Raw genomic sequence first — 26,103 nt, 5'->3', positions numbered from 1 at the left:
TCACCTTGGAAAGCACTCTGTGGAAGTATTTTTTTCAAACACTGACTTTCATTTTGGAAGCAAAAAGGAAAACCCCTCTTAAGCTAGTGTAAGTGATATTAATTGCATTGGGTTTTGCTTTGGTGCCTTCTGTCAACATTCTGCCTTGTGGTCTGTAAACAACATACTTCATTTGTTCTCTAGGACATAAGATAATGGTTGCCCTTAAGCTGTTACAAAGCTAGAAATAGGACTGTTCAAAAGAAGTATCAGCACCAGATACTTGGTTATTTAAAATATTAAGCCCAAAAGAAAATAGTTGCAGTGTTTAAGAAACATCATTCTTGCCAAATGTAATTGGATGTTCCTCTATAAGTCTGATCATCTCTATGATTAGAAGCAAGTATTGAAAACAAACCTATCTCTAGGGGCACCTGAGTTAGCTCAGCCAGTTAAGCACCTGACTCTTGATTTCTGCTCAGGTCATGATCTCACAGTCCTGAGATTGAGCACCACGTCAGGCTCCATGCTGAGAGATTCTCTCTCCCTTCTCCCTCTGCCCCTATCTCCCTCCAGCCCTCTTTCTTTCTGTCTAAAGAGAGAGAGAGATGTCTATCTCTAGAGCAGGAGATTTCAAAATATCTAGGATCTCGTAGCTCAAATCATAGACAAATGACTAATTTCTTTAATATTTAAAGAACTCTTACACATCAGTTGGGAAAAATCAACAACTCAGTTTTAAAAAGCAAAAGATATGACCAGCTAATTTCAGTAACATTTCTACAAATGCCCCTTAAAGTTGTTCCACCTCTCACAGAGAACAGAAATTAAAACTATCGTGAGATACCATTATTCATCTCTCATATTGGCAGAGATCAAAAAGTTTGGTAAATATTGTATTGATGAGGATGTGATGAAATAGGAATTAATTGTTGGTTGAGGGTAAGTTAATATAAAACTTCCATAGAGGAAAATTTGGCAATATCTATCGTTTTATATGCACATACTGCTTAACCCAGAAATTTTATTTCTAGGAATTTATTCTACAGATATAGTTTCATGTGTCAAATGAATTTTGTGGCAAATATGTAAGGCTGTTCATTGCATTATGTTTTTTTCTGTTTGAAACTGAAAAAAACTGGGGTCGCCTGGCTGGCTCAGTCAGTGGAGCATGTGACTTTTGATCTTGGGCCCCTGTTGGGTATAAAGATTACTTAAAAATAAGGTCTTTTAAAAAGAGAAAAAAGAAATAGAAAAATATTGGAGAAAAAAAGATTGGAAATAATCTAATAAGGAGAAATACTAGAAAGTCCCATCAATAGAAAACTATATAAATGCAATATGGTATATCTGTATGCTAGCATACTATGAAGCCATTTTAAGAGTGAGGCAGCTCTATGTATTCTAATGTATAAACTTCTCCATAACACATTATGAAGTGAAACAGCAAGATACAGGCACTGTCAGATGTTGGTAAGGATATAGAGTAACTGGAACACACATCCTGCTGGTAGGTAGATTTGGCCCAACCTCTTTTGAAAACAATTTGGTGTCTCGTCTAGTAAATCTAAAGATAACTGTGTTTTATACCCTAGTAGTTTTTTCTTGTTAATATATTCTAATTTTTTCCTTTTTTTTTTTTTAATTTTTTAAATGTTTATTTATTTTTGAGAGACAGAGAGCACGAACAGGAGAGGAGCAGAGAGAGAGGGAGACACAGAATCCGAAGCAGGCTCCAGGCTCTGAGCTGTCAGCACAGAGCCCCACTTGGGGCTCCAACTCACAAACCGTCAGATCATGACCTGAGCCGAAGCCAGACACTCAACTGACTGAGCCACCCAGGCACCCCTCTTGTTAATATATTCTAGAGGAACTCTTGCTGTTTGCCCAAGAGACATAGTACCATTTATAATCATGAATACAGGGACTTCTGGGTAGCTCGGTCGGTTGGGCATCCAACTTCAGCTCAGGTTATGACCTCACGATTTGTGAGTTCAAGCCCTACATTGGGCTCACTGCTGTTGGCACAGAGCCAGCTTCGGATCCTCTGTTCCCCTCTCTCTGCCCCTCCCTCATTCACACTCTCTCATATAATCATGAACACAGAGCAAAGCAATGGCCCACTAGAAACTGGAGTAGAATAAAATTTAGAATAGTATGCAGCCGTGCAAAGGAATGAATTACAGCCACGCAACAATCTGAATGAATCTTAGTTGTGTTGAGTAAGAAAAGCAAGTCATGTAAGTGTACATATAAGAAGATTCTGTTTATATGAAGCTCAGAGACACAAAACTAAATATGTTTAGGGAAAAAAATTGCAAAACTACAAGCAAGGAAATTAATAAACACAAAATCAAGGAAAGTGATTACCTCAGGGGAGAGGAAAGAAATTAGGGAGCGCAACATAGGGGATTGAAAAAGTGATAATTGGTTTTTTGTTTGTTTCCTTAAAACTAGCATGTGTATATGGGTGCATGAGTGTTTGTGGATTTTTTTAGCCTTGTGTGTATTTCATAAATGTTCTTTATGTTTACTAAGTATTTAATAATAATTTTTAGAAAGCAAGTTGTAGAACGGTATGTATGTTACCATGACCACATGGGCATTTTTAAGATAAAGAATGTGTGCGCGCATGCACACACACACATATTTAATTATGTGTTATTCTTATAAAGGTACACAAGAAAGTGTTAACCATGTTTGTTGCTTCAAGGGAAAGGAACTGGGTGGTTAGAGGCCAGTCACTAAAGAGAAATTTACTTACTGCTCTACATTATACCTTTTGTACATTTGTAGCAAAGGTATGTAGTACATATTCAAAGTTTAGTTTAAATACAGGAAAAGGAAAAGAAAGTCATTTATCATTGGTGAGATGACTGGAGAAAGTCCAGTATCATTTCTGCCAATTGTTCCTTAAAGGTTAAATTCCATGGAATATTATATATTCATCACAGATAAATGATATTCTACTCTTAACCCAGATCTAAAGCCTCACTCTCCTTCGTTCTCTTTGTATTGGTCAGTGGTGAATCTCGGAAGATGTCCTCAAGTTTTCTTAATCTCTTACTGAAACAGTGTCCTTTGTTAATTTTCTTTGTATCTCAACTCTTAGTAAGCAATATTTGCATTTATGTTAGAGCAATGCTATGCAATTGAATACATATATATCTCACCAAAACATTTATTTAGGCATGTGATAAGAAGCAAAACTCAATCTTTGTTCCTCTACCTTGAGTATTTAGAAGAATCTACCAGTTGAACACTTTTCTTTTTTCTAAAGACTATTCACAAATATTTTTCCACATTTTTAGGGGAATAATTTGGGTCTTAGTACATAATTAAAATTCTTTTTTTTTTTTAATTTTTTAAGTTTATTTTATTTTGAGAGAGACAGAGACAGCATGAGTGGGAGGCATAATAATGAGAGAAAGAGGCAGAGAATCCCAAGCAGGCTCCATACCATCAGCACAGAGACTGATGTGGGGCTCAAACCCACAAACTGTGAAATCATGACCAGAGCCAAAACCAAGAGTCAGGCATTTAACCAACTGAGCCACCCAAGCACCCCCATAACTAAAATTCTTTAAATATGTCAAAGGCATTTGTCTTTGGTAAATGCTAAATCCATTCTTTCTTAAAGATGTTTTTTCTTTTTTTAATTTTTTCTACATATTTATTCATTTTTGAGAGAGAGAGAGAGAGATAGAGCATGAGCAGGGGAGGGGCACATTGAAAGGGAGACACAGAATTTGAAGCAGGCTGCAGGCTCCCAGCTCTGAGATGTCAGCACAGAGCCCAATTGGAGGGCTCAGACCCACGAACAGTGAGATCATGACCTGAGCCAAAGTCAGAAGCCCAACCCATTGAGCCACCCAGGCGCCCCTGTTTTTTCTCTTAGGTTCATTATCTCTAGTATAAGTAATTAAAGGTCTGTAAATGTAACCTGTATGTAGCTGAGTCTTATATTCACTTCCTACTACAAGATTCCAGGCTTCTGGGGGCGCCTGGGTGGCGCAGTCGGTTAAGCGTCCGACTTCAGCCAGGTCACGATCTCGCGGTCCATGAGTTCGAGCCCCGCGTCGGGCTCTGGGCTGATGGCTCAGAGCCTGGAGCCTGTTTCCGATTCTGTGTCTCCCTCTCTCTCTGCCCCTCCCCCGTTCATGCTCTGTCTCTCTCTGTCCCAAAAATAAATAAACGTTGAAAAAAAAAATTAAAAAAATAAAAAAATAAAAAGATTCCAGGCTTCTGAAAACTCTTACCTTCTCCCAATTATTTCTCCAGGAGAACAAGTCTGGTTGGCCTCTGTGCAAAATCTTACTTTAGTGAAGTACCATTGGGTATATCCAGGCATTGATGGTATTTATACTGGGTAGCATGGCATCTATCCGTCACCTTAGCACCACTGCTTTTGCTGGATACTGCTGCATCCACTAGGCACCACTGTTTCCTGTCTGTTAAATGTTGATAGACTGGTATCCTCCAAATGACAGGGTATTGAAATTAGGTACAGTGTGTTCTCCTGAAATGGGAGATATACTTCCATTTTATGTTACATCTTGACCAGAGCCATCGCAGATAGATTGCCACTTCCTCCAGTATCCTACAGACTTTTAATGGAACTCGCTCCCTTTTATCCCTCCCAACCCCCACGACAACCTTTGCATCCTTCTTGGGCTCAGATATAAATCCACTGGAGACAAGTACAGTTGACACCATACAGTATTCAGAATCACTCCTTGTCCAAAGATTAGTTGGCTGTATATGCATGGATTTATTTCTGGGCTCTCTATTCTGCTCCATTATTATTCCCTGTGTCTGTTTTTATGTGAGTACTATACTGTTGATAACTATAGCTTTGCAGCATCGTTTGAAATCAGGAAGTGTGATGTGCTCCAGCTTTGTCCTTTCTCAAGATTGCTTTGGCCATTTAGAGTCTTTTGTGGTTTCATATGAATTTTAGGATTTTTTTTCCTATTTCTATAAAAATGCCATTAGAATTTTGGTAGGGATTACATTGAATCTGTAGATCAATCTAGGTAATAGGGACATTTTAACAATATTTTCTCCCTAATAATCAGGGAAATCAAAACCACAGTGAGATATCACCTCAACGTATTAGGATAGCTATTATCAAAGACAAGATAACAAATGTTGGTGATGATGTGGAGAAAAAGGAACCCTTGTACATACTTGGTGGGAGTGTAAATTGCCATAGCCACTGTGGAAGACAGTATGGAGGTTCTTCAGAAAAGTAAAAGAGCTACCATATATGATCAAGCAATTTCACTTCTGAGTATGTATCTGAAGGAAACAAAATCATTTGAAGAAATGATTTGATATTTGAAGAAATACCTGCATTCCCATGTTTATTGTAACATTATTTACATAGCCAGAATATGAAAACAGTCTAAGAGTCCATCAGCAGATAAATGGACACAGAAATGTGGTATGTGTATAATGGAACATTATTCACCCATGAAAAAAAAAAGAAGGAAGGGTACCTGGGTGGCTCAGCCGGTTAAGCACCTGACTCTTGATTTCGTCTCAGGCCATGATCTCACAGTTCATGGGATTGAGCCCAACTGCGGGCTCTGCACTGACTGCATGGAACCTGGTTGGGATATTCTCGCTCTCCCTCAAAAATAAATAAACATTAAAAAAAAAAAAGGAAATTCTGGCATCTGTGACAAAATGGATAAAGCTGGAGGGCATTATACTAAGTGAAGTAAGTCAGACAGAGAAAGACAAATACTTTATGGTATCACTTGTATAAGAAATCTTAAAAAAAAAAAAAAAAAAGTTGCCCTTCTAGAAACAGAGTAGAATGGTGGTTGCCAGGGAGTAGGGGGAATGAGGAGAAGCTGATTAGAAGTTACAGATTTTCAGTTATCAGATGAGTAAGTTCCTAGGATCTAATGTACAGCATGGTGACTCTGTAATACTGTATTGTGTACTTGAAATTTGCTCAGAGAGTAGATCTTCAGCATTCTCACCAGAAAAAATTTGTGAGACATAGGCTTATATGTGATAATTGAATGTGTGAACCTACTTGAGATTGCCTAGAAAGAATGTGGAGACGTAAAAGGTGACTTGGGAATAAACTCGAAGAACTCCTTGATAATGTTTTGTATATTTTGTTGTTGTTGGCAAGATTTGGTTTTATAAGAATTGTACTTTGTAGTAATCTTGGTTTTATCAACTGAGGCTTACTGATGTGATATAGTAACCCTTTCCAGATCTGTTTGTCATCCCTTTATTATTCTTTGTATATTACCAGCTATTTACTTAGTGAATAGATTTTGCAATGAGTTGATCTTCGAAACGTAATGCAATTGATATTTTCTAAGCATCCAGGTTAGGCAGTGAGTTTTGTTTAAATAAGGAATGAAGAGCTACTCTTACAGTGTATATTTGTCCTTGAAAGTGGTTGAGGTAGTAATGTCCTTTTTAGCTATCTATCCAGACATGATAAGGAAAATTGAGTACGCCTAAGCAGTGAGTTTATTTATCTCATCTACTAAATGAGAGTTTATTATTCTGATGTCTTACCTGATATAGTCTGATTGCCTAAATCTCAGTTTTGGATTGGAACTGTAGGGTACGCTCTCTCTTCTGCTAAGTAGTCATAGAAGGCAGGATAAGAGATTTGTAAGTTGGGCTCTGTAAAATTTAAAACATATGTCCTTCGAAAACCACTGTTAAGAAACTTTAAAGGCAAAAACAGAGAAAGAAATGAGAGAGAGAAAGAAAAGAAAAACTTTAAAGGCAAGGGGCACCTGACTGGATCAGTCGGTAGAGCTTGTAACTGTTGATCTCAGGGGGGTGAGTTTGAGCCCCAAGTTGGACATAGAGTTTACTTAAAAAAACTTCAGGGGCACCTGGGTGATTCAGTTGGTTAAGCATCCAACTCTTGATCTCAGGTCAGCTTAGGTCTTGATCTCTGGGTTGTGAAATAGTGAATTCCTCCTTCCTTTAGCCTTTTGTTTTATTCGGGCCCTGAACGGATTGGATAATGCACACCATCACACATATCTACACAAAGACCTGTATGCAAATATTTGTAGTTTGTAGCAGCTTTATTCATAATAGCAAACAGTTTATGATTCTATTTATATGCAATTCTGCAAGAGGCAAAACTGTAGTAATAGAAAGCAGAACTATCTTGGGAGCTTAGGGGAGGGGATCGGCTGCAAAGGATTATGAGGGAGGTTGTGTGTGTGTGTGTGTGTGTGTGTGTGTGTGTGTGTGTGCGCGTGCGTGTGCGCGTGCACGCGCACAGAGGCGTAAAGGTTTATTTATTTTTTTTAATATATGAAATTTATTGTCAAATTGGTTTCCATACAACACCCAGTGCTCATCCCAAAATATGAGGGAGTTTTTTGTGGTGATCTTCTACGTCATAACTGAGATGGCTGTGCACAGTTGCCGAAACTCACTGAATTGTACACATAAAAGTGGCGGATTTTATTGTATCTGAAGTTTACCTCAATAAACCTCAATTTAAACAATTGTGAAGAGTTATCAGGAACCCCTTAAGAAATAATTCATTTGTAAATTCAGGCATAGATCTAAAAAAGTGAAGTTTCTTGCTCAAAATTCCATGAATAGTGTGTCTGTGGTTAGAGTACATATCTTCAGATTCCTAATCTCTCTAGGCTGCACAATTCTCTTGGCATTAGATCACATCCTGCTATCTATTGTTATAAAGGTAAAACTCAGGTTTTTCCTTCCTGTGTAGGCAAAAACCCAGTTTTTCCCTACCATGTTTTTCTTTCCTGTGAGTCTCCTTTACTACTCACACAGCACACTTCACCTCGGACACTTCTGGTCACCAAATGTGTGGAGGTTCCCCCACACACAAAACACACAACTAGTTCTCTGTGACACCAGCTGGATGTCCTACAATTGTACTCAGTTCTGACACTATCCAAAGACAGTGTTGGACCCCACAGGTTAAGGGCTCACTCCCGCAAGACTGCCCCTCCCAACCTGCCTCCCAGACACGCACTTCAAATGCCAGTTGCCAACTCGGCTATCACCTGTGCTTCTCACCTGTGCTTGGCTATAAATTGGAGGTTCCAATGACCCCCTCCTTGGGTTCAGTTAGTTTGCTAGAGCGGCTCACAGAACTTAGGGAAACACTTTCACTTACCAGTTTATGGTAAAAAGATATGATAAAGGATATAGATGAACATAAGATGGAAGAGACGCATAGGGCAAGGAATGTGGGAAGGGCTGCGGAGCTTCCATGATCTCTCTGGGAATGCTCGTCTCCCAGTACCGACTCGGAAGCTCTCCATACCCTGTACCTCTGAGATTTTATGGAGGCTTCATCTTGTAGACATGATTGATCACTAACTCCATGTTCATCTCTTTTCTCAGGAGAATGGGGGGCGGGACTGAAATTTACAAGCTTCTAGTCACTGCTTTGTGTTTCCCTTGACCAGGCCTCTTCCAGGAGTGCACCCCGCTCCCCCCCTCCCCAGTTGCCTCATTAGAAAAAAGACACTCCCATCACCCAGGAAATTACAAAGGTTTCAGGAGACCTGTGTCAGGAACAAAGGCCAATATAAAAATGGGAGATGGTCCTAGTGTTCTTATCACTTTGGAAATTATAAGGATTTTAGGGGCTCAGAGGTAGAGACCAATATATATATATGTTCAATGACCTCATAATTGTGCTTTTTCATTTTCTTTAAGTGTTCGTCTTAACTCTCTGTATATATTATAACCTCTGGAAATACAAGGTTCATATCTGTGTTTCTCTTCATACTTCCCACATTGTATTGCACAGAGCATGTGCTCACTATTTGCTGAATTAATGAAAGCTTGGCCTAGTGCACCATGCCTCCCAGACTTGGACAGAAAAGTCAGGAATATCTCATGGCGTAGTTCCAGGCCTCACAAATTCAGCTGAGACTTTCTCTAATGTATGGTTTCCGTAGACCACCATGTCTTTGCTTAGGAGTTCACAGCTACCACAAATGTAAGCTAATTAATGGGGGATGGATGTTTTATTTATGTATTTCTGTGAAAGCTTAGGTAGTGAAACTGAGGGAGATACTACTTTACATTTTCAATCTGAAGCCAAATATAACTACAGTAAGAACACAAACTCCTCTTAAAGATTAAATAGAAGAGCAGCCATCAGAATTGGAACTTTTGTCTTTTTCTAAAGCTCTCCTCTCCATCCTCTTTTATAATTGAGGGACCATGCTAACAGCACAGAATAAACACAGAAAAATCATCTCTGTGTTAAACTCACTTTCTTTGCATTTTCAGGACTCTAAACTTTTTCAGCTGTGATTTGTTTTTAATAATTATGTAGATCAATAGATCTACATAAATTGGACACTTATTTATGATGTCTTCATCTTACACCCAAGAAAGCAAGGAACTGAAAGGTACTGTGAGAGAACAATAAATTTAGAAGGAATGTGGAATACCACAGATTGTTTCATTTCTTAAAGTATATACTTATAGTGAAATAGCAATATATCAATAATATTTAACATTTACCAACTTCTTACTCTGTATCAGGCATTTGTTCTGAGTGCTTTACACATATTCCCCCTTGTAAGCAATACAGCACTATGAAGTCATTTTGTTGTTTTCCTCGTTAATAGTTGAGGAAACTGAGGCACACAGAGATTAGATAACTTGGCTAAAATCTCATGACCAGTAAGGGATGGGCCTGGAATCTCAATCCAGAGCCTGAATTCCAATCACTGTGATGTGACGTCTCCTAGTTAGGTCAGTGGACAATATGATTAAATAGTTTAGAACTTGATTTAATATCAGAATTATTTTACTTATGTAAATTGAGGGAGTATAATTTATTAAATAAATGATGTTGAATTATTTAATATTGAGATATCAACTAGTTGGAAAAAGAAGTTATTTTGACAGACCTGGAAGTCATACAATGGAACCTTTGCTATACCCTCAACAAAGTTATTTATTTATTGTGACACACCCTACAAATTCCTTTCTAAGAAGATGGTGGTGCACATTTTCTGTATTATGCAAATAAATAAGACAGATATCAGTGATATCAGTGTTATTGTAATATTTGAGAGTAGAATTTAACCAAAAAGTTTGGGTCACCTGGGTGGCTCAATTGATTGAGCATCCGACTTCGGCTCAGTCATAATCTCACGGTTCATGGGTTCAAGCCCCATGTCCGGCTGTCACATGGAACCTGTATCAGATTCTGTCTCCCTCTCTGTCTACCCCTCCCCCGCTTGCACACGCTCACACGCGCTCTCTCTCTCTCTCTCTCTCTCTCTCTCTCTCTCTCTCACACACACACACACACACACACACACACACACACACACACACACAAATTAAACATTAAAAAAACTTTTTTAAATAACCAAAACTTTCCTTGGCGATAGGATAAGGGCCTAAAGCAGGGAATCTTTTTGTTGAGACAAAGAAATTGGGATATATCTTTAAGGATGAGCTGGGACTGGCATATTCCTTGAACATTTATGAGAAATGTGGGTGTGGGAGTTACTCCTATGAACCGACAAAAATATCGTCTCCCACTTTGTATTGACCTCCTGTGAAGGTTCCTCTTAGACTCACTGTCATCGTGCTTACAAAGTTGTAATTAAGTCTGCTCTGATATAAATCTAAAGGTTTCTGATGGTATTTTTAGGAATACTATTCATTCTTTTCTTAGTGAATAGTGTTCAGGAAGTCAGCATCACATGGTAGGAATAGTTGAGGAGTGGTTAAAAACCTGAGTTTCAAGGGCACCTGGGTGGCTCAGTCGGTTGAGCGTCCGACTTTGGCTCAGGTCATGATCTTGCAGTTTGTGAGTTCGAGCCCCACGTCGGGCTCTGGGCTGACAGCTTGGAGCCTGGAGCCTGGTTCTGATTCTGTCTCCCTCTCTCTCTGCCCCTCTCCCGCTCATGCTCTCTCTCTCTGTCAAAAATAAATATTTAAAAAAAAAAAAACAAAAACCTGAGTTTCAGTTTTGGCACTGCTAGTCACTTTGTGTCCCTTGGACTTATCACTTCATTCCTCTGGGCCTCCGTATCCATCAAACTCTAACTTCGGGAGATTAGGATTCATGATCTCTGAGAGTCCTTCTAGTTCTAAATTCCCTAATTTTATGGCTCTTTTTGGCCAGGAATCTTGCATGATTGAGAGCCATTCTTGTCTGCTGTATTGCTTGTTTACTTCTTGATCATTGTCCACAGACTAACCTTTCTGTGATTGAAGGCTGTAGAGTTTTTAACATTCAGCCCTTTGATTAAAATACTTTTGTAAATATGGGGTGCCCGGGTGGAGTTATATATCCAACTTCGGCTTAGGTCATGATCTCACGGTTCGTAGGTTGGAACCCTGCCTCGGGCTTTCTGCTACCAGCGCAGAGCCCTCTTGGATCCTCTCTCTCCCTCTAAATAAATAAATAAATAAATAAATAAATAAATAAATAAATAAATAAATAAATAAATAAATAAATAAATAAATAAATAAATAAATAAATAAATAAATAAATAAATAAATAAATAAATAAATAAATAAATAAATAAATAAATAAATAAATAAATAAATAAATAAATAAATAAATAAATAAATAAATAAATAAACAAACAAACAAACAAACAAACAAACTTTTGTAAATAATTCTGCAGCAGTTTTCTGCCCACAAAAACTATTTGGCCTACCAAATTTGATTGTATTCCCTTTACCAGTATAATCTCCCTTAAAGCAGTTCATTTCTACATGTAAAACATGGAGACTATTCATTAAGTTGAAATGAATGTTAAACTTGTTTTGGGTTTGTTCTGCCACATCAGTCAGGAAGGAAACAATATGATCTGTTGCATTCCTCCATGGTAGTTTGTCATGATAGTCCAGTTGAAATGGAAGAGAAAATGTAAATGCGGTTATTTAAATCCCATTTTAGTTCTCTACCTGATTTACTTTCATTTCTTTGGCATTCTCTAATTTCTTTTAGATCCAGAGCATGTGCTTAAAATCATAAGTGATTGAAAGGTTTCACAGTGTGCAGTATATGTGCAGTTAGTACATTTATTTACATTTAATATGTAACACTCTACACATTTTAGAATTTTAAAATATAAAATGAATGCATATTTTTTAAAGGACAGAATTGTATCAATGTACACTCAGATAAGACAGTGAAAAGTATGACGGTTCTCAACCCTACTCCACCCTCTAATCCTACTCAGAGTAGGCCACTCTTAGCCATGTGACAGATACCGGTCCACGTGTTTTTTATACATTGTATAGACAATTTAAACATTGTGGTGGGCTTTTCTTTAATGACTTCTTCATATTATGTCAAGAGCTTCAGTGATTGGGATTGTAATAGGACAGATTCTGGTACCATATTGTACTTGTCAGTAAGGCAGATTTTAAAATAGAGTTTAACTGCTAGTTTATGTTTAATGTATTTATAGGATTAGACTCAAGGCCGAGTTTATGGAGCAAGAGCTGATAGAATAAGTTACAATGAGAGAATGGCATAGGGTATGATATAGTTGATCTAAAAAAATGTTTTAATGTTTGTTTTTGGGAGACAGAGTACAAGCAGAGAGAGAGGGAGACATAGAATCTGAAGCAGGCTCCAGTCTCTGGGCTGTCAGCACAGAGCCCAATGCAGGGCTCAAACCCACGAAGCACGGGATCGTGACCTGGGCCGAAGTTGGATGCTTAACCGAATGAGCCACCCCAGTGCCCCGATTTAGTCGATTTCAAAATGAGATATGACCTCTGAACCACAGTCCTACTTACAAACAGCTGGTAACATATATATTTAAGTAGAGATAGAACAGCCAGTGGAGTTTAAGAGAAAAGAAAGTCAAACTAAAAAGGAAGATTAATGACTTTTTTATTTATTTGCTACCCAACACAACATATTGTAATTTCATTCTGTTAGCAACACTTTCTCAATCCCAATGTTCCCAGCTTGCTACTCCTATAAAATCTGCCGCCAGAGTTTTTATTCAGCAGGTCTGAACTTGCCTTGTGCTTAATCTTCAACCTGAATGATATACTAAAGCAGTTGGGCAGGAGAGTGTTGTCCTGAGTACTTTTTATGACTAGCAGCCATAGCAACCATCAGATGTCAGCCCTTTTATTTTGGAATATGAGTTTCATGAGTGTACTCTTGTGTTAAATTATTGTGTCTACTGCCCTGTGTGTGTATGTTTTAACTAAAACAAAAATATCTAATTTACTTCCCTGAAAAACAATCGCTATTCAGTGCTTACAGTTCCAGTTGTTTTACAAGTATTATTTCATCATCTTATTTATTTCTGACAGAAATCTAAATGTTAAGTCATATTAATTTGCTGCTGAAACAAGCTTAGGAAAGTTAAGGGATTTACCCAAGTTTGTCAAAGCAGAGATTCAGATTGTGACCTGTGGCTTTAACTTCTGTGATAGTGGAGTAGGGACTTCAGAAAATCTGCTCCTCGATAAATGCAGTGAAAACACTGGCAAAAATTCTCAGGTCAACTTTTTCACAACTCTAGAATTTAACTATAGGCTTACAACAATCCAAGGAGCATTGATTTAAGAGAATCCCCTGAATCTTGGTAAGAAGAGCAAGTTTTGTGGCAGTTTAAATTGTGCTAATCACACCCCCCTCTCCCTGCTATGCAGTACCCTGGGAAGTCAATAGCCATGCAAGTTTGGTAGCCTGTAAACCAGCCGCTCAGCAACCACTTGAAATGGCCAGAGGGTCTGGTGCTCCTTAAAGCCCCATCCTCAGAAATTGATACTATGTAATGCCAGCTCTAGGAGAATCTCCTCAGGGCTTGCCTTTATTTGACCAGATTCAGCGCTCACTGCCCTACCCTCAGGGCACTTCTTGAAAACAATCAACAGCAGTTGTTTAAAGTTGCAGGTAGCTGAGGTGATATTATCTTTGACACTAACTAAAGGCTAATGAACAACATGAAGGAAAAACCAGGGAACAGGATGTCCAGAGAAGTCTTTGAGAAACTCCTAGGAATCTGGACTATATACATATTTAGAGCTTCTCACATACACAGGAAAGACCTATGAAGACCTTAATTAATCTCTTGCCTCTAGCTAATCTTGAGGCTCCATGCTAGCATGAAAGGAATACTAAGGCAGAGTTGTAAATTGCCTGTTGGAGCTTTGAAAATGTTCCACAACAGACACAGTAGAGGCTGAAAGATACATTGATTTGAGGCATTTAAAGAAATCTAATTCCAACCATTAGTTGACTACTAAGCTAATGGAAAAGACTTCAGAGGCCACACACAACAATGAACCCAAACTTTACAGAACGATTCCAGGAAAGTTGGTAAACAAATACTACCAACAGCAAACCCTAGGGGAGGGAGGATTTGATTTCTATAGTTGTCATATTGTAATATTTTTAATTTTCAGTTTTCAACTAAAAATTACAAGACACACAAACAGGGAGGTATGGCCTATACACAAGAAAAATAAAAGCAAAGAATGGACCCTGTCCCTGAGGAAGCTCACTAGACAAAAAGTTTAAATCAGCTGTTTTAAGTATATTCCAAAAAATAAAGGAACCCATGTATAAAGACTTAAAGTAAGAAAACAATGTCTCGGGGCGCCTGGGTGGCTCAGTCAGTTGAGCGTCTGACTTTGGCTCAGGTCATGATCTCACAGTTCATGAGTTCGAGCCCCATATCGGGCTCTGTGCTAACAGCTCAGGGCCTGGAGCCTGCTTCATACATATTATGTGTCTCCCTCTCTCTGCTCCTCCCCTGCTCACACTCTGTCTCTCTCTCTCAAAAATAAATAAAGATTTTTTGGGGGGCGCCTGGGTGGCGCAGTCGGTTAAGCCTCCGACTTCAGCCAGGTCACGATCTCGCGGTCCGTGAGTTCGAGCCCCGCGTCAGGCTCTGGGCTGATGACTCGGAGCCTGGAGCCTGTTTCCGATTCTGTGTCTCCCTCTCTCTCTGCCCCTCCCCCGTTCATGCTCTGTCTCTCTCTGTCCCAAAAATAAATAAAAACGTTGAAAAAAAAATTTAAAAAAAAAAATAAAGATTTTTAAAAAACTAAAAAAAAAAAGTCTCATAGAGAATATCTAACAAAAAGATGGAAATTATAAAAAGAAAATAGAAATTCTGGAGTTGAAAAGTACAATAACTGACATGAAAAACTGGCAAATTTGCATCAGTAAATTTGAAGATGAGTCAATTGAAATGATTTAATCCAAGAAGCAAAAGGAAAAAATAATAAAAAATGAACTGAGCAATTGAGAGACTAATGGGACATTATCAGGTCTTCCAGCATACACGTAATGGGAGTCCCAGAAGGAGAAGGAAGGAGGAGGCGGAAAGAATATGTGAAGAAATAATGGCTGACATCTCTCTAAATTTGATGAAAAATTTAAATCTGCACGTTGAAGAATCTCAGCGAATTCCAAGTAGGATAGACTCTAAGTAATCCAAACCCTGACACATCATAGTCAAAACCCAAAGACATCATGAAAACAGCAGGGGAAAAGTGAATCTTCATATACAAGGGATCCTCAATACTATTAACACCTGACTTCTCTCCGAAACCATGTCATCTCACTGCTCTCTGTGGCCAGGTTGGCAAGCATTTACTGGACATGATTAGCTCTGACAGACTCTGTTGGGTTTGTGTGCCTCTCTGCTTTTCAAGGCCTGTGTGTCCGGTTTTCTGTGACACAGCTTTTCCTTGTAGGGATGACATGCTTTATAATGACCCTCTTTGTGACAACAGACATGCTCAGACTGGGTGTGCTAAATCATTTCAACAGTGTCTGGATCTATAGATATCGGAGAGTCAAAAGCCTCTTGAGTTAAGATACCCCACGCAGCAGGGTAAAACTCATTATGACTTCCTTTTGCATGTAGTGATACACAGGTGAGCTACTGAACTGCATGTGAGATGCTGTAGTTCCTATGTGGTTTCCTTTTTCCTATTGTGTGCAAGTCTTTTATTTGGCTGGGTTGGTTACCTAGGAAACAGCTGCAGGGTAAAGATGGATTGGCTGTTTGGGAAATAGAATCACAGGCCCCTTAAAGAAGCAAAGGACCTATTGGATAAAACAAAAATTAGTGAATGGCTGAGCTTGTGGTTAATTATTAATTAGTGTGCCTTAGGAAGTCACATTGAGCAAGACAAGGTCTACAGAAGAACCTATTTAATCCTGCATGATTTTAACTTTAGCTTGTTTTTAATTCTTTCAAGCTCACCAAATGCTTATTAAGTCCTGCTTTGTGCCCACTGCTACAGGCCATTCCGGGGGGTTTCCAATGAAGTAGAAGGTTCAGTTCTCTCCTGAAAGGCCCATTTTCTGTTTGAGGTAAAAAAGAAGCTACCTTAAAATCAAGTGCGTGATTGTGTGACACAGACTAAATGTGCCCAGAGAATTTGGAGGATGTAAAAGGTCTTGGCTAGTCAACATGAGAGATGGATTTGAAGCTACAAACAGGAGATAATTCTTTGAGGTAAAAGATGAAATTAAAGACCTGGTGTGAGTTTGGGCACAACAGTACCTGAATTTACAAGATGTAATAGCAGCAGCACAGTTAACCTTTGCAGATCCCTCTCCCCAGACAGCTTATGGAAAATATGTGACTATGATAGAAGTTATGTTGACCTAGAGTCTTACTCAAGAGAAAGAATTATAGCAGCAGTGTCGACTCTTTGTACTAGCCCTCCTATAATTTATTTAAGGAAAGTCTATTTTCACTAAAAGTGTGACAGAGTATTGGTTTTTAGAATCTCTGACCATACAGCAGTGCTGGGCACATAGACATTCAATAAAATTTTTGTGAATTGATGTACTTACATACAGCATATCTCAGCTAGCTTTAGCATTCTTTTCTTCCAGAATGTAGCTGCTGAGTATTTGGTCTTGATGTGTGGTAGTAAGGACCTTTGTAAATATAGGAGTATAACTCTGCTTTTAAAACTGAACATGTGTCAGATTATTTCCATTTGGTTTGTAGCAGGGACAGCTCTCATTTTCATTGTCTTACTTGTTCTGTTTGTAGTCATTTGATGTGGTATGCCAGTCAGTAGAAGAAGCAAGAGCAGACCCCCTCAGAAAGCTTAACAATCTACAGGCACAGGAAGTTACATTGAATTTGAGCCCTAACGCTCTTTGCCATATCTATAAACGGGAGGTAAGAGGTAGCATAAGAATACTCAGAAATATTTTGAAGGAAAGACAGTTTAGTTACTGGACCTACAATTTTAAATATTTGTCAGCAACAACTAATTATCAAATGTAAATCTAAGTTCATTAGTTATATAGTGTTACCAATAAAACTTTGTATTTTAAATGAAGTTGTGAAGAAAGTTACTGCTGTAATCAGAATCCACAGTATTGGATTTTGTCAGAGGATTTTTCATTGCCTGTTGTGTATTCTTAGAGCAATTACAGTTTTATAAATGGGGTAGTGACTATAAAGGGTAATTTGTTAGAAGTCTTTTGCTGAATGATCAAGAGTAGTTTCCTGTTCATTCTTGAGCATTCTGTGAATCCCTTCTTTATTTCCAAAATTATAATAAAATGCTTTATCATAAGACGAGCTCTATCCCCCAAGTTTTCTTTTCAACGAAACTTTACGGTTTCAATTTAAAAACAATTACGCAACTTCCTGGTACCTACTCACCCTATGCTCTCCCTTTTTCTGGTTCAAGCAGTTTCAAGGTTAGCAATTAAGTGTCAAATACTTTTAACTGTTTTGCTTCTCTTAGACCTACTAAGTCATTGAGCTCCAAGCAGCACCTAGGAAGGATAGTGTGTGGAATTATTATAAAGGTTTGCTCACTTTCTATTCCCCTCCCAACCCCCATATGTCTCCATTCTGCCGGAGACAATCCCAAATTAATAATGCTGTTTACCTATGTGGAGATCACAAGATGGGCCTAATTATTGGATGATTTGACAGAAAAGGGTACAGCTTCTTTGAGTGCTCTTCTTCCACTCTACCAAAAGAGTTATAGTCAGAATTAGCATTGAGGGTACGGGGGACTACAACTCAGTTTTCAGAAAACTGATTTTTCTCTTCATTTTCTTTGAACACTTTGGTTTATTTCTAAAAATATATCAATGGCAAAACACAGGTTGCAGGGGCGCCGGGTGGCTCAGTCAGTTGAGTGTCTGACTCTTGATTTCGTCTCCAGTTGGCTCAGGTTGTGACCCGGGGTCGTGGGATTGAGCCCCGAGTCAGACTCCACACTGAGCATGCAGCCTGCTTAATAGCCTGCCTCTCTCTCTCTCCCTCTGTCCTTCTCTCTCTCTCCCTCTCTCCCTCTCTCCCTCTCTCCCTCTCTCCCTCTTTCTCTCTCTCTCTCCCTCTCCTCCCCTCCCTCCCTCCCCGCCTCCCTCCCTCCCCATCTCCCCCTTGCCCCCCCTCCAGCAGCCCCATCCACCTACATGTGCATCTATATCCTCATGTCCAGCTCTGGTCTACCTTTCCCACTAAGGCAGCTTCCCATAATGTCTCTAGGAATTTTACTGACTGTCCTCAAAAAAGGCACTTGTTTGTGGCAAGTGCTGTGATTTTGAGGTTAATGTGTTTTTGGTGGTGGTGGTGTTAATGTTTTTGCTCAAATTGAGAAAGTAATTAAGACCAAAAAAAGATGCAGAAATCTATTATGTTTTCAGTAGTTACAGGAATTTCTTTTCTTGTGTTTTAGACAACAGTTTTCCCATTTGTAGATGCTCTTAAAGGGAGAAACAAGCAGTTTTCACTCAAAAGTACCATTTTAATTGTTCTTAATGAGGAAGAGAATAAAATAAATACTTTTGCCTTCCATATCTAGGTTTCTATAAATCAGTTCACCCTAAATTTGATAGAGGGGTTCCTTGGGTTTGACATAAGAACATGTTTATGTAAAAATAGCACCTGATGTTTTAGAAAAATCGCTTTCATGTTATTTAAATGAGAGAGGGGGCCTTTGAAAAGTTTCCACTAATGCCTTTGCTCCTCTGCTGAAGCATGCTGGTAATGGTTTAGCAATCTGAACAATTGTACGTTGTACAAATTGTTGAACTTACCAAATGGGGGAGGACCTACCAGTTTTCCCAACTTTTTCTTGAACTTAATGGAAAGGTATTTATATTATAATATTCATAGGCTTTTTAACTTTAATAAAATATATTCTAATATTTAATCCATTATTTAATTTTATCTCTATATTATGATTAGATATTTCAAGTTTGCCTTCATTTTCCTGAAAAGTGTTTTTCTCCTCATCCAAAATCAGATAATGTACATTGGGTCTTGGATCTGAGAATAGAAAGGTTCCACTTCTTTCTGCTAGTATGTAAGTTCCACAAGAGCAGGAACCTCATCTGTCTTGTTTGTTATTTCTCTAGAGCCCAGAACATTGCCTGACACAAGTACTCCGAAAAGTACTTGTTCAATGAGTGACTGAAAGAACTGCCTCTTGTGGTTTTGTGATTTTTTTTTTTTTTAAGTTCATTTTGTATGTTAAGTATGACTACGTTGTGAATTGCAGAATGCTGAATAATAAGACTCGGTGAAATAAATGCCTGAGCGATCCACACAGAAATAAGATGACTCAGGGGGTGTTGGTGGGGAATATTCCCTGGAATGACAAACCCACTCAAGTGTTCCCACCTTTTTGCATCTCCCCAGGAGCACTCACTGTGGGCCTTGTGCGACAGTGTCAGACAATCCATGGACGAGACCGGACGTGCATCCCACCTCGGCTTCCCCCAGAGTGGGTCACCACACTGTTTTTTATCATCATGGGAATCATTTCATTGACTGTCACATGTGGTTTGCTGGTGGCTTCCCACTGGCGAAGAGAAGCTACAAAATATGCTCGATGGATAGCCTTCACTGGAAGTAAGTAACCTGTGCTCACCAAATTTGTCTAGAAGGCGCGCACTCTGGTAGTTTAATGAAGATAATCCAGAATCAGTAATAAGGACTCCGTAATCATCAAAGAGCACCCCCACTCTGGCCATCATATAGACTCTGCGCAGCCCTGTCAGTTCTTCAGGATTCTCACCACAAGACCAAGACGTCCGAAACCTTAATTGCTTTGTATAAAATGCTATCTTAATGAATTTTATTTTTGCTCACATTGTAACATAAGTGTTCCAGGTCTGTGGCTCAGAGCTACCCCTAACCCAAGTCTTTTACTCTTCTTAAAGGTATTGGCATCCTCTACCAAATAAAGATAAATCTAGAAGAGAATATACAGAAGTATAAATTAGATTAAGGTGGTGATTTACTTTTCAGTATCATTAATTTGAGTTTCTGCTATGAGTTGTTGTGGGACCATTGAAAAATCAGCACATATGGTTGTTTGATAATTACTCATCGACATTTCTTACTCCATTAAGCTATGCCCCATGGTATGATATATATTATACATTCTCTTGTACTTTGCAAGATTGGTTTAATTTCCCAACACATCACTGGCTTTTCCCAAATTAAAAGCAGCAAAAATGCACAAAGGAAAGATATCTCTGTAATTTTGCCTTCTTGTTTCTTTCTCTGTAAAGTAATTTTGCTCCCCTTCCCCCAGAGGGAGAGGACATTTGTCAATGTCTGGAAACATTTTTGATTGTCACAGTGAAGGGGATCCTACTGATATCTTGATAAGAGGCCAGGGATAGGGTAAAACATCCTACAAATGTGAGGGACACTCCCCACAACAAAGACTTATCTGGCCCAAAATGGCAATGGAAATGTATTCATATTGTAATATTCTTAGGCTTTCTAACTTTAATAAAAGTTAAAGTTATATAAAGAACAGGATAACTAACGGTACTTATGCCAAATACCATGGGGTTTGACATCTAATTCAATGCCTTATAATTATCTCAGGTTTGCATAAGCTTTAAAAAATGAATATTATAATACAGCTTACTTTCACTTGATATTTTCATGTAGAACTTGTATGGTAGGAGTAAAACACAATCCCATGTCTCCCCATTAGTGTTAGATTAGAACTCATTTTATCCTTAAAGACCCTAAGATAGGAACATTAGTTCATGAGTCTCCATTTCTCCCCATCTCTCTGTGAAATGCTTTAATGTGTATGTTTCTGGCTCTGTTTTATTTTTGTCTACATATCTGCCTTAGTTTTAAAACTTAGATCAAGTTGCCTTTGACTAAAAAAGTCTTCATTTTTGTTAAGAAAAGTGAAACAAGTTGAAGACCTGTTTGAGGTCAAACAGACCTCCTGAGACCATTCTTTTCTGTATAGTAGGGTCCACAGGCAGTTGTAGAGACAGTGCTGCTAAATTAAAGGGTATTGATGAAGAATTTAAAGAGAATTGTTACTCACAGATACAATTACTTATCAGGTAGAATTCATTCTTTAAGAAGTAAAATAAAATCAAAGAAGGAGTATTTAGTTTATGGATTTTTAACTTTTAAAAAGAATATGTGTATATGGTACATAATTCAAAGCCTAAGAAAGGGTCACTAGGTGAAAAGTAAGTCTTACTTGTGGCTCCATCACCTAGCTACTCAATATCTCTTTGCTGGAAGCAACCATTGTTACCAGTTTCTGGGATTGCCTACCAGAGGTGCCCTGTGGATAGAAATGTGTATGTGTGAATGTTCTATAAATAATATTCTGTTTATACTGTTCTGTACCTTGGTTTTTCAGCTCAACAATATCTCCTAGTTAACGTCATCTAAGCCAGCACAGAGCTGCATTACTCTTGTGTGCTTCCTTCAATAGTTTGTTTTTGTTAACAGAGCTAGTCTGCTGGGGTGGCAGTCTTCAGAGAGATTGAGCTCCCCCTGGTGTTTCCACTCAGCCTTTGAAAATGTACTTTATCTCTATTTTATATATTTCTATTCCACTTAAATTACAGTTTTGGTCAGAATGTCAGGGTAACATTTTCTGATAGGTTTACACAGTGGGGAACTATCAGAGGAGAGCCGCATGTGATGCAGCTTGCCTCTGAGAGCAAGGGTAACAAAGGTGTGTTTTTTTTCTTCAAGTCTGACCCCTTATCCTTTCCTCTGCCACTGTAATTTACATTCTCATCTCCCAATACACCCAATATCTAGTTCTCACCACCAAGAAATCTGTGCCATGGAAGATTTGAAGCTATTGTCTTTACAGGCTTATTTAGAACCCAAAATTTAATTGTCAAAAGTTGATAGGTATTATCAGCATTAATAATTTTTTTTTAATTTTTTTTTAACATTTTTATTTATTTTTGAGACAGAGAGAGAGCATGAATGGGGAGGGGCAGAGAGAGGGAGACACAGAATCGGAAGCAGGCTCCAGGCTCTGAGCCATCAGCCCAGAGCCCGATGTGGGGCTTGAACTCATGGACCATGAGATTGTGACCTGAGCCGAAGTCGGACGCTCAACCGACTGAGCCACCCAGGCGCCCCATTAATAATTGTTTTTAAGTTTATTTATTTTGGGGGAGAGATTGAGAGAGAGAGGCAAAGATGGAGGGAGAATCCCAAGCAGGCCCCATGCTGTCAACTCAAAGCCTGACGCAGGGCCTGAACTCATGAAACTGAGATCGTGACCTGAGCCAAAATCAAGAGCCAAACACTTAATCAACTGAGCCACCCAGGCACCCCTACATTAATAATATTTTAAGATCTAAAGTAACTTCACAGGTCCCAATAGCTTAAAAGAAAACTCATCCTGGAGCACCTGGGTGGCTCAGTCAGTTGAGCATCCGACTTTGGCTCAGGTCATGATCTCACAGTTCGTGGGTTCAAGCCCCACATCGGGCTCTGTGCTGACAGCTCACAGCCTGGAGCCTGCTTCGAATTCTGTGTCTCCCTCTCTCTCTGCCCCTCCCCTGCTCATGTTCTGTCTCTCTCTCAAATATAAATAAATGTTAAAAGTTAAAAGAAAAAGAAAAGAAAACTCATCCACTTACATTAAATCTTCCCAGAAGTATAGAGAACCTAATTCTTTGGATTAAAAACCAAGATTAGATCGAATAGGAGTTTATTGCTTCCTTAACATCTCATTAAGCTTTTTGTAACTAACTTGGAAAATATTTAACTATTGTAAAATATTAAACTCTACTTTAAATATAGTCATTAAATGATTACTCCATTGTAAAAGATAGATTTTATTTTATAGTAGAAAATAGAAAAGGATAAGAATGAAGTTGGCACATTAACAGAATGAACAATTGTAATATCTGTGTATCTCTAAAGCACTTCTAAATTATTTGTTTCTTGAGATTAGATTAGTCAACATTAAGAAACAAGTTGTTTTTAAAACAATAACTTTATCCCATTGTTATCTATTAGTTTGTGTATACACATGTAGATTGTGATTTCATTTTACTTACCAAACCATATTAAGGCAGAAGAATCATTAGAAATTGGTGACAGATGACACTGATAACTGGGCATTGACAGTACTAAGAGTCTTTCCTGCTGACTATACAACAGAACGGCCAGAAAACCTAATACGTGACTCTTTCACTTGTCCTGTAGTAGGCATCTGAAAGAATACAAATTCACTTATGTAACATTATTTGGTGTGGTTCGTTGGCCCAAAAAGAAATAGTCTCTATGTCTGTCTATATAATATAAAATAATCCACCTAAGTGGTGCAAAGCAAACAGAATGCTGAGGTGTTCCTTAAACTAGTGTATTAATTAAGAAAATGTTCCTTCTTAATACCTTGGATATTACCCTAGAGGTATTTCTTCCAGGAAAAGATTCCTAATTGGTTTTTTAAGGACTCACCTATTAAATTTGTTGATTGCTTAACACACAAATAATTTAGGACAAGTGTTAGCTAGTATGTTTATCCAGGACTCTGTATTCCTGATACAGAAAAAAGTTATGTTTAACTTGGAAAAAGTTTCTCATTTGGTTAATGATGGAGAGCTTCAAACCCTTTACATGCAGTGAGTATAGTAACCTATGTTCACATTACACTAAAAAAAATGTTTCTGCCTCCAAAGAAATTTGAATGACTATGAATATTTGACTAATGTGCTTTCACAAAGCATAAAATATTTCCTTGAAAAAGCTAGCCTATCAATAGGTAATTTGTGTTCGCTAAGAAGAGTGTTTCTTTGGTAGCCCAGGGGAGCAAGCTGTTTGCTGAAACAGAGGGCTGTGGAACTCTACCCAGATACTGGGTTTTCTGATACCTTTCTAGAAACATTTTAGCAACTAATATACAGTATTTCATTGTGTTTGTATACAAAACTCAAAAGAGTGTCCTCCTGTCCCATTTTAACCCCTGTGTACTCAGAAACCTGAGAGAGATTTTATTTTTTTCTAATATTGTCCATAATGAGAGATAATGAGAGAGTTTGCTAATCATCTCAGAAGGCTGAGATTCTTTCCACTAGATGATTTTAAATCATTAAGATAAATGGTACTATATTTGTGTGTACCTTTTCTCCATTTCTAATACCGAGAGGAGCTGAGAATTAACAGGATAATAACTATGATGATCATCATATGCAACATTTATTCATCACATACTGTCAACCTGGCACCATGCCAGGGACTTGACATTGTTTTGTTTATCCTTCTGGTATTTACCCCATTTTTAAAAGGAAACCAGAAGCCTAAGATTGCTAAGCTATAAATAGTGGAGCCAGAACATAGCCCCTATCTGATTCTAGTCAGAGCCCTTAATCACTACATTAAACGGTCAAGTATAGTTTATGCAAACACCTGAAACTAATGTAACACTGTATGTTAAATATACTGAAATTAAGATTTTTTTAAAGTAAAGTTAAAAAAAGAATAGTCTACGTAAGCACTTAGTAGGTTTGGAGGCCTTTCTTAATGCTGATATTCAAAATCATCCTAACACTTACATAAAAGGCTTTTACTGTATTTAATTGTTAGGCTTTGTGGATATTATGTGATATATAGCATATGTAAATCTTTTGACAAGTGCGCCGTGTTTTAACAGGTTTGACCACGTTATCAACCCATAACCCTTCTTCTTTTAAACTTCCTTTGTGCCAAATTTTCATTGTTTTCTTCATCACCAAACCATGTTACTAATGTTGTGTTTTGGTTTGTTTTACAGTGATCCTTTTCTGTATGGCTGCCCTAATATTTCCAATAGGATTTTACATCAATGAAGTCGGAGGTCAACCTTATAAATTACCCAACAACACAGTAGTTGGGTCATCATACGTACTTTTTGTCTTATCAATTTTCTTTACTATAGTAGGACTTCTATTTGCTGGCAAAGTTTGTTTACCAGGCTGATGAATGTCTAATTTGCTCAACTCTTTTATTATTTTTAATTTTATTTTATTTTTTTATTTTTGGAGGGGAGAGGACAAAGGCAAGGCATCTGAGCAGTCCTCTCATAGGAAGATGCTTAGATGAAACTGATGCCGAAAAGGAAAAAAAAAATGCTTTGATTTGTTCTCACTATGCACTTTGGATTTAAAAACAAAACAAACAAACAAACAAACAAATAAGGAGAGCCTTTTCCATAACCAAATACAGACAATATTGACTAAATCTCCTGAGCATATTCAGGCAGTCAGGTCTGCACTGTGATAGCAACCTAGTGAAGGAGAATGCTTTATAATGAAAAGCATGTGGCCCTTTGTGACTCTGTTGTTCCGTTTTTAATGTCTAACGATTAATTGAGGAAAAAAAACAAACTCTAAGTATTTATGAATCATGGTGGACCAGAGGCTTGCAAGAGAAGTTCACGTGGGGCTGGCCTCACCTCCTAAGAAATTAGTATTCACAGCTTCCTTGTAATGGTATGAGCCTTTGGTGCCAGAATGATTTGCTGTTGCATTACTACACCAAGAAGCCAATAGATCAAAACTTGTTTGCTAAAATGTATGTAAAATTCCTGAAATTCCCTATTCTCTGTGTACAAAACAAAACAAAACAAAAAAAATCAAACACTAAGAAACATGTTGGGGGTGGGTGGGTGGGGGAAATATTCCTTATATTTATATAAATATATATATAATATATATATTTTGCTGATGCAGTATACAGTGTGTATATATGTGTGTGTGTGTGTGTATGTGTGTGTAAATTTATATACACACACATGCAAACCGTTCCTGGAAGAGAACTCTGAATGCTTTGCTAGCAAAACACTGTGGTGTGCAAACCTAGAACTCAATAGAAAAAAAAGCCATTTATCTGAAGG

At 38.1% G+C, this 26,103-nt stretch overlaps 1 protein-coding gene across 1 annotated transcript in view; it reads left to right on the top strand.

Annotated features, from left to right (window-relative positions):
* Nucleotides 1-25,595, top strand: part of MOSMO (modulator of smoothened) — a 61,646-nt gene extending 36,051 nt beyond the window's left edge. The window contains exons 2-3 of the mRNA XM_023246882.2: nucleotides 19,623-19,835; nucleotides 25,003-25,595. Of these exons, the coding sequence (XP_023102650.1) occupies nucleotides 19,623-19,835; nucleotides 25,003-25,187 (398 nt within the window). The 3' untranslated portion in view covers nucleotides 25,188-25,595. The remainder of the gene's footprint in view (nucleotides 1-19,622; nucleotides 19,836-25,002) is intronic.
* Nucleotides 25,596-26,103: the final 508 nt, after the last annotated feature.

This window comes from Felis catus, chromosome E3 (genome assembly GCF_018350175.1).
Source record: "Felis catus isolate Fca126 chromosome E3, F.catus_Fca126_mat1.0, whole genome shotgun sequence".
Classification (NCBI taxonomy): Eukaryota; Metazoa; Chordata; class Mammalia; order Carnivora; family Felidae; genus Felis; species Felis catus.
Note: the sequence above shows the minus strand (reverse complement) of the source record. Positions and strands in the feature narration are given on the sequence as shown.